Consider the following 9,805-nt stretch of genomic DNA (forward strand, 5'->3'; position numbering starts at 1 on the left):
AAAATAGGTAAAGTCTTACATGATTTTTGACTTATTTTTAAATTTTTAAAAAATAAAACTTGTATCTTCTGTATCTATCTGACTTAGGTTGTTAATTAATTTTAAAAATAAAAAGTCGTATACTATATGCACGATTTAAATAAAAATTAATGTATTTAGAACTTGGACATTGACATATTTGCCTTTTTATTTTGTTCTTTTTTCATCTTTAATTTACTCTAAATTTGTGATATTTTAAAAAAGAACTGCAATGTGTTGACAATTTTTTCATACGTTAAATAAGTTGACTATTAAAGTGCCACGTTTACGCTCACATGGGTTTTTAAAAGTAAATTTATCTTTAAATTTTATAAACAATAGTGTATTTAGTCTAAATTTAATTTAAAGTATTTCATATTTTTCATTTATTAAAAGTTAAAATAAATAAACTTGTTATAATATATATATCCTGTAGTTATTATAGTCAAGGATAAGCATAAGTAGTAGTAAAATATAAAATTCCTATTAGTCCTTTAATACTACTCACGTTGAAAAGTTTAGAGGATCATTAAACATATGCTAGATAAAAAAAAATAAAAAACAATACATTTCAATAAATTTTTCTTTATATATCTTTTATTTTCCCAAAAAATAAAGTACTATTTTTATGTATATTTTAAATTCACAAATATTATTTCTCGTTAAAAAAACTGGGTCTGTGGTAAGTTCCAAGCCTTTTTTTTTTTTTTTTTCTGTTCAAGTATATTAACACCAAATTTTTCTTGAGTTTTATCATTCTTTTGTAAAATAAACTTTAATATTTAAAACTTTAAAGAAAAAGTAGCAAGACATTTTCTTTTTATCGGTTTGATGGGTATTTTTTTTACTTTCTTGCTAAAGTCTTGTTTTTTTTTCCTTTTTAATTTTTTAGGGCTCTTTCTTACTAAACCTATTCAAGGTTGATTTAAAAAAACGAATGAGAAGAGTTATGTTATTTATACAATAGTTTTATATGATATTTTATATAATATTACTTTTTTCTTTATCTCTATCCGATACATCAGTTGTCTTATTGGATTTTTTTATTTTTTAGTTTTAGTTTTTCTCTTTTCTTTTGTACACTTTGTTGTATAAAAAATTGTCCAAATATAATTATTTCGCTTCTAAATAAATATTTTTATCTTTATATATATATATATATTATGTAAGAATGATTTTGCATAGTAAAAGTGGGTCTGTGATGAGTTTGAAGCAGCTTTTGTCCCTTCCCTCAATACCATGTTTTAGTTCTGCACCTCGTAATATCAATCCGGTTATTTTCTTTTATCACCGTGTTTTGAATCTCTCACTCCTTCAGCGTGTTCCAATTTCCCAGCAGTTTCTACAGTGTCGTCCTTCTTAAGACAGAGATATAGACTAAAGAGAGTCAAAGATGTTAGTAAACAGCCCACCGATTTTAATCTTAAATTAAATATCTACCATTAATTAATTGGTTTGAAAGATTATATTAACGCTGTTAAATGTCACATAATCAAGCTCCCTCACTCGCATGCAACCACTAAATACAGGTCTGGTCAACAATAACTTTACTATTAAAATTGTTCCAGCCTTGTAGAATTACTATATTTACTCATTTTTTAAATATTTTAAATATTATTAGTTAAATTTAAATATTTTTAAATCAGTTTATTATGATAATAATTAAAAAATGTTTTAAGTACTATTAGAAGTCGATAATTTTATTATACAATAAGGACACCGACATAGAGCCTGAAATCTGTAAAACGAAATAATAACTTCAAATTCAAAACTTCGATCATTGATAACGCCAAAAGTTTAATCCTTCCCAGTCCAGAGACAAAACATGCACTGTTTCCAACTTTTGAGCTTTCAACGTCATTTTTAAACTTTATGATATATCATTAATGCTATTCATACATTACAATTTTACACACCTCCTTTTATTCTTTTTTTTTCTGAAAAAAAAAATAAAGAGAGAAAAACAGACAAAAGAAAAAGTAAGTTGGCCCCTTCCTTTTCTCGAGATAAAGGTGGAAATGGAGTAAAAAGAATTATCTATGTATATGGGTCCAATAATTTTTATATCTTTCTTCAGTGAATGGCTTGATTTACCCTAAAATTTTGTTGAATTACATAATGTAATTTTATATATAAAAATTGACATTATATTGGTCGTATTAAAATTGATTTTAATTTTAACTTTATATTAAAAGTAATATGATAAATTAAAATTGATATTAAATTAAAAATACTAAATTTCATCACATATTTATTTTTAAAATAAATACAAATCACGTCATTTTAAATTCACATTTAAATTTTTTTAATTAAATACCAAATTAAGTTAATTTGCAAATCTTTATCCCATAACACGCTTAAACATTTCTTTTGAGACCTATGTGCAACTCAAATTGTCTCATTTTTGCCATGGTTAACCACATATAACTTTTTTTTAGTTATTAACAAAGTATATGTTGTGTGATTATAAGAATATTGATCAACTGCCAATAGTTTTCAGCAATGCATATTAGTATGAAGATATTATATAATATCTAATGTATAAGGAATATTATTTTCAATTTTGAGAAGAAGTCAGAGATCTGGCTCGAATTCGAGTCTTAAAATTTAGAAGTATATGCTTAATTTATTTGTTTAATTCCAATTAGTTCGATATGATAATTAAATACTGATAGTCTTAATGTATGTAAGGAAATAATTTTTTAAAAAATAATTACTTATTTTAATAAGTTGAATATAATTATTTTTTTTTAAAAAAAAACTGAACTAATAAACGCATACTTTGATGAAGAAAAAAGAAAAGAGAGTGTCTCTCACTTTTTTTCCTTATAAAGTGACGTGTGTAGGAGAAAAAAAGTGATTAAAATGAATGGATAACATTTAGCATAGAGACGAATATAATAATTTTATTGATGATATACATATAAAGACTTAAAAGTGTGGACATGATCATAGTTTGCATACAGTGGATAAACAGACATGTATACGACAATTCCATCATGCTTTCCATTTGAGCTTATTTAAAAGACAGAAAACAAAAGCAAAGCAGAAAACCTAAAAAAGGAACGGCGAAACGAAAAGAGAACGCTGTTGAAAGGCACTTAACATCAAATCAACAGATACAGACAGTCTCAAGGTTGGTAGTGATCGATGACAACCCTTTTAATTCCTTTAAGATCTTTTCACCTTTATTTTAGATATTGCGCACGACTGCATGTACTACGTGTTGCATTTCAACGACGCCGTTCCGGGGTCCATCGCGGTTCACACGGGCTAAAATGAACGGACTCCACCCTAGCGTCTAGCAACTCCGTTATAGGTGTGAAGCTCACGCACCTTGGCACCTTGTACTGGTTAATCGACGCGCCACGCGAGATAGAGTAGTCCATAAGCTCCTCAAACGTTCCCTTCTTCACCACTCGTATCTCCAACGGCCCAATCGAATGGTCTGAGACCCTTCCCTGTCTATAAACCGAGTTAAGCGATTCTTCCATTTTCAAACAACACTGACTCAGAACTTCATCACTGGGTGCATTTGACGCGTCCTTCATAAACAGTTCCCAGTAAATCACGTAATGCCCCGGGATGGATTTCGTGTCCGCGAAGCTCGTGTACTCCACCACGCTCGTGTTGAACTCTTTTAACAGCACGGAGGCGTTCTCAACGGCGTTTTGTAACTCTGCTTCGTCCGTTTTGTCTGAGTCAATGCTGAGCAACGCGTTCTTTCGCCTCACGAAACGAAATTTCGGAGCTGTGTTGTGGAACCCTGTCACTTGGAGGATGTCTCCAACACGGTAACGGCATAGACCAGTGTAAGCGGTTATAACGAGTTCGTAGAATTTTCCGACTTCAACGTCAGCCAGGTCGACCAAACGAGGTGGCGAGTCACGTGACAGGGTTGACACGGACGAGTCGTCGTGAGGCAAGAACTCGAAGTAGCCCATGTTTGGCATAATGGTGTAAGAAACCTCAGACGGATCGCAAATTGGGTTGAGGTTAAGCCCAAAATAGCACTCGGAAGAAGCGTACATGGTGCAAGCGAGAGGTAACCTACCGCTGTAATAATCGAGAGTTGGAATATACTGTGCCATGGCGCCAGTGACAATCACGTCAAGGTACTTTGTGTTGGGCCAAATTCTGGTGATTATGCGTTCCCAGTTTTCTCCCGAACATTCATTTGCGATGAAATTAGCGAGCTCTGGGTCTGGTTTCAGGATTTGGGCCATGCGTTGTGTTATGGAGGAGTCTGTGATTTTGGGGCTTAGGGTTCCGGTGGAGATGTCATGGGTTAGTTGCTGCCAATTGAGTTGGAGGAAGCCAATGGCTCGGAGAAGTCCAGAGGCGAAAACCGCACCGACTCTTAGGACTTGGTGGCGCATGATGAGGCCGCATAGCATTTGGGTGTACATGCTTTGGAAGGAATCGGGGCAGAGGATTGCTTCATCTGGGCTTGTGTACACGTTGTAAGGGTCAAAGGGTCTGTTTTTGAAGTGCACGCTTTTGTAGTAGCTAGTGAGCACTGGACGTGCCACTAACCCACTCGGAGTCTTTGTCTCTGCTTTGATGAATAGGAATTGGAGAGCCTTCCCCTTGTCCAAGCCAGGCACGTATCTGTGTGAAAAAATGCACGTTAATTAATAACTTGCGTAAAGGCAAAAGTATGTATAATTGGAGGATTTGTGTGTGAGTGTCTATGTTACAAGAAGTATGCGCAATTATAAACAAAGGTGCAGAAACGTACTGGTTCATCACTGGCATGAGAAGGCTGTAAAGTGATTGACGACGCCCCATATCTTCCTCAGTGGTTGGCATCAATTTTCTTTCACCAGCAGATGTTCCAGAACTGTAGTGACACGGTAGCTTGTTAATTCACATACATTCAAGCTGAATTTTTATATACACAAAAGGCAATAATATTAATAACAAGTGTTTTGTTTTTGAATTCTTCTTAACAAAAGGTAATGCTAGCAAATACTTTAAAATACTTATTAACATCCCTCTTTAAAAACAGAAAAACTTATTAACATTCTCTCCTTATAAAATAAAAACATCAAATTAAAGAACGATGTCTTTAAATGAAGTATGAATCTTTTTAATATTATTTTTCAATTAAAATAGAATTTTCATCTTAATATCTCATAAAATAAAAATAAATATTAAAGTTTGCTACGGATTAATGAGATATTCTCCCATTTTAAATAGAAAATGATACTACAAATATCTATTTTATATTTAAGTTTTGTAGTTAATTAATTTATATTTAAAAACTATGCAATACAAAGAGACAGGTATGGGGACCTGGTGAGAAACTCAGAGATTGGATGAGCACATATGATAGGAGAGCGGTCACCATTGGCAATGCGTTCAATATAGGGCTTCAAATCGTCGTATGAAACGACGGGAACCTTGGATTTGAAAGAGTCACGGTCTGTGGCTCCATCGAGCTGAAACCGTTGAAGGTATTCAGTCTGGGAATTTTGGGCCAGAATCTGGGCAAGTACCCTCTCTTGGACATTGTCAGTGTTTCGGGTCGTATCCTCAATGAACTGCAAAGCCTTTGCGTTCTTATCATCGCAAGAAGGTGCAAGTCCATGAGGGGATGGAGATAACTGAGCACCAGTGGCCATTGTGGCTCTGAAAAATTTGAATGACAGAAGAAAAAAGAAAGCTAAAGGGCAAAGGGAAGTGTTTGGGATTGCGAGTTCTGGTGGTAGCTATAAGTAGGTGTAGCTCTAGCTGAGAAGTGGATGGATGGAGAAGAGTGGTGAAATGGGAGAGGTATTTATAGAGTGCTCCTAGAAGGGGAAAAGAAATGAAGCATGAAGCATGTGACAGTGGACGTCATGGTTAGCGGGAGCAAACAGTACTTTGGAAGGACACAGAGAGACTTAATGGGGATCCGTGAGACAAAAGATTGTGTATGTTTAATTTGGTGTAGCTTATAGAGGAGACACGTGGGCCATGAACACGCAGGGATGTGACATCGTGGCCGACAGGTGGGGCCTGATGTGTCGCCACATCAGCAATAAGTTTTCCTAACGGAGTCATCAGCCCAACCATGCGGTCATTTGTTTGCAGGGTGTGTTGGTATCAGAAAGTGATGGGTGCCGGCTGCACCCCATTTGTATGAGAAGCTTTTACTTGCTATCAGAAAAGTATAAAGCTATACTCCACCAGAAATTCGCAAGTTACACCGTATAATTACATCTCATCTTACTATATGTGTTATAACCCTTTTTTTTCCCTCTACTCATGTGGGTTAACAGTAAAAATCATAGAGAACTAAGCAATTCGACATACAAGCGTTCCCAATCATGAAGTTAGTGATTCTGCGATATAAACGAATCAGAATACAATTAAGGTTGATGAAGACTTAGGAATAAGATTTAATGAATTAATTGAGATTAGAATATAGGATGAGAAAATAAAATTGGAGTTTTATATTATGAAATCAGAAATAAATAACAAGATTGGAATCTGCAAAGAGAGTGTCAAGTATCGAAAACGAAATTGGATTTATTAAAAAATAGCTTCACAAATTCAGATTTATAGTAAAAGTGTTGAGTATTAGCCTTTGTGAAAAAACTATTTAATTAGGGAAAAGAAGTTGACACATCATAGTGAAAAAATTATGCACAAACACATATTTAATGGAGTTTGAAAAGATTGAAGTTAAACCCCTTACTTCTGTGGCGTTACGTTGAATTGTTCGCGGTTATTAAAATTGATTGTAAATTTCATTTTCTGAATGTACTACAAATAGATATTGATAATCGTCATTAATGAATTAACACTAGATAACACAATTTTTGTGTCTATCAATAAGTATTTTTAACATTTTTGGTTAAAATAAAAAAGCTAACAGTAATAAAAGTGAAATTAATTATATAGTGAGAAGTTGATTAATGTTTTTTCTTAAAAGAATAAATAACAACTAGGGTGTAAGAAATTTCTATAACATCCTGTCATATTTATCTTTGAATAGGTATTTTACCAAGGATGTTTTAAAGAAAGAGGTAAATTTTTTTCTAACTAATAATAAATAATGTTAAACATTAATAAGAAACATTTAAAAATAATTATAATCACATAATACCGTTTTTTAATTTTTATATTTATCTTTAAAATTTCAAAATAAGGAATTAATAAACAAAGAAGTAGAGATTTATTTTTATATAATAATATTGAAGACAAGATATTGTCATATATTTAAGGGGGGGGAGGGGGGGAATGAAATAGTTCCCTTAACCCATTCGTGCTGAACAGTACGAAACCGACGGAACGAAGAGAAAAGGAGTTAAGGAGCTTAGGATGAAATTGAAACCTAGTTAGGCTTTTTTATTACACATAATTACGTAACAATTTATAAATGAATAATATTTTTAAAAAATAATGTAGGTCGTAGTCACGGTAGTAAAGTGCGTTCTGGTCATCACACGGCAAGATAATGAATGTGAATTATTAGTATATTTTGTATTTGATTTGGTTTTTATTTGAGGCTTTTGTTTGATTCTTCGCGTTAGGTCAATGGCCATAGTTCTATTACTTCTATATTCAAAGGGTAGGTAAATGGTTGAGTTCTTTTTTTCATTACAGCCGTCACGTTGTGACGACATTGTTTTCATCACTATATAATATATCCCTTTTTTTCTACTAAAACGATTTTTTTATTGTGTAAGAGGATATATAATTAATATTTAATAAATGATATATTTTTACTAAAAATTATAATACCTATTTAATATTATTATTTACATATTTTTATTATTTTTTTAATATATATACATATATATATATATATATTATGAATAAAATAATAATTATCCTAGTTTGACATTCGTACCAGTTAATCGATATCATAGAGGACCTCGCAATATTGCGTACGACGTTACTCAAAGAACCTCAGTAGCTTAAGAGGTTGAAACTGTAATAACAACCATGAACAACAGTTTTCTTTTAATTTAATATCAGACACTAGTTTCATAAAAATTATAATATTTTTCTATACTTTGTAGTTATTCTTTGAATAATATATCATAATTTGATTGTAAAGTTCTGTACAAACATGAGTTTATTTTAATTGAATTAGTTTGTTTTATGTTTCTTCTCCCATATATCAAAGCCATAAAAACAAAAGTAACAACTTGATCACCATAAATAAGAAACCAATAAAATATTTTTTTTCTAACATATTATATATATTTTTTATTAAAATTACATGATATTATTAAATTAATTCAATACATTCATAACATTTAATATTCTCCTTTTTAATAAAAATATTATTATTAATTTTGTACTATGTGTTATTAAGTATATATTAAAAAATTTATCAAATAAAAACGTGATGTAAAATGAAATAAATTAACTATATTAATTAAAAATAATTTATTATAGAAGATGAACTAATAATTGTTGATCTCATAAATCTTCAACTTACAATTTTACAAAAAGATTTTAATAAAGCTTAAGAATAAAGGCAAGCTTTAAATTTTAGGCTTGCTGATCTACATATGTAGAGTTGTCCCTAGTATGTTTGTTTTATTAACCTTATATATATATATATATATATGAAAGGTTTGTTTTACTAACCTTTCAACCTTGTCCAATATAATTATATATTAAAAAAATAACAAATTTTGTAATATATATTTTTAAAACATTTTTAATTGTTGATTGAAATTTATTAAAAATTAAAAAAAAATATTGATCTTACTATAATTTAATGTTATTTTCATTTCTTATTTAATATTTTTTGTTTTTATGGTTTTTAATAAATAATTAAAAATATGATAAAAAATATATTCCTAATACTATTAATTAACACAAAGCACATATTATATATTTATTCCCTGTATGTTTATCTTATTTTTGTACATTTCCTCTCATATTTCATTATATGCCTTATATCTTATTATGCTTTCATCTCTCTGAACTACTGATAAACATGGGGTGGTTGGGTTTTCTTATTCCCAATGTTGCATTAATATTGAAGGTTACATTAAAACATTTTGTTATTGATGTTATTAATCCGGTTTTGATGTAAATGGATCGGAGTTGCTTTTATATTCTCTTAATAAATACTTTTGTTAAAAATAAAATTATTTGTTATATTTTTATATAATAAATATTTTTGATAAAATTCATTAATATTTATTGATATTAATAAACTATCTATTTATTTATCTATATAATTTATTTTACGTGTTTTGAGTCTATGTATCTGACAAAGAAAGGGTAATAAAGTGATAGATATAACTAATAAGGTGTATGGGCCATATAAAAAATAGTGTGTAGACAAATGGTAATGAAGCCAGTTTACGTATACTTGCAGAAGAGTTATATTATTTATACAATATTTTTTACAATATCTTTTGGTATAATAATAGCTATCTTTATAATTTTTTATACAATATTTCATTACAATATTATTTATAATAATAGAGTTATCTTATATTTTTTTTCTCATTCTTATTTTTTTTTAAAAATGTACAAATATATAGTATTAATACAGTTTTTATTGGGGCTAAAGATACCTTCGTAAGAGATGACAATAGCGCTTGCGAAGTTTGTTTTTTCCTTGGAGAGCGTGGAGTTATATGTTTTGTTAGAAAAGAAATAGGAAAGATATAAATAAAAGTGAGATAGAATAAAAAGTAGATTTAATTACCGCGCTGCCTGGAAATTGATGAAATTAATTTTATTTATAATAATTAATTATAAATTATTATAAAAATGTAAATTTTATTTTTAATTAATTTAAAACATAAAGCATAATTTGAACTTT

General features: G+C 30.1%; 1 protein-coding gene across 1 annotated transcript; it reads right to left on the reverse strand.

Moving 5' to 3' along the window:
• Nucleotides 1-3,251: 3,251 nt before the first annotated feature.
• LOC113858945 (probable indole-3-acetic acid-amido synthetase GH3.1) lies at nucleotides 3,252-5,737 on the reverse strand. The gene is made up of 3 exons (XM_027491755.1): nucleotides 5,317-5,737; nucleotides 4,760-4,861; nucleotides 3,252-4,629 (listed from the first exon to the last, which is right to left on the reverse strand). The coding sequence occupies exons 1-3, from the start codon at nucleotides 5,643-5,645 to the stop codon at nucleotides 3,252-3,254; spliced, it is 1,809 nt and encodes a 602-aa protein (XP_027347556.1). The 5' UTR covers nucleotides 5,646-5,737.
• Nucleotides 5,738-9,805: the final 4,068 nt, after the last annotated feature.

This window comes from Abrus precatorius, unplaced genomic scaffold (genome assembly GCF_003935025.1).
Source record: "Abrus precatorius isolate BTA unplaced genomic scaffold, Abrus_2018 Scaffold2, whole genome shotgun sequence".
NCBI classification, from domain to species: Eukaryota; Viridiplantae; Streptophyta; class Magnoliopsida; order Fabales; family Fabaceae; genus Abrus; species Abrus precatorius.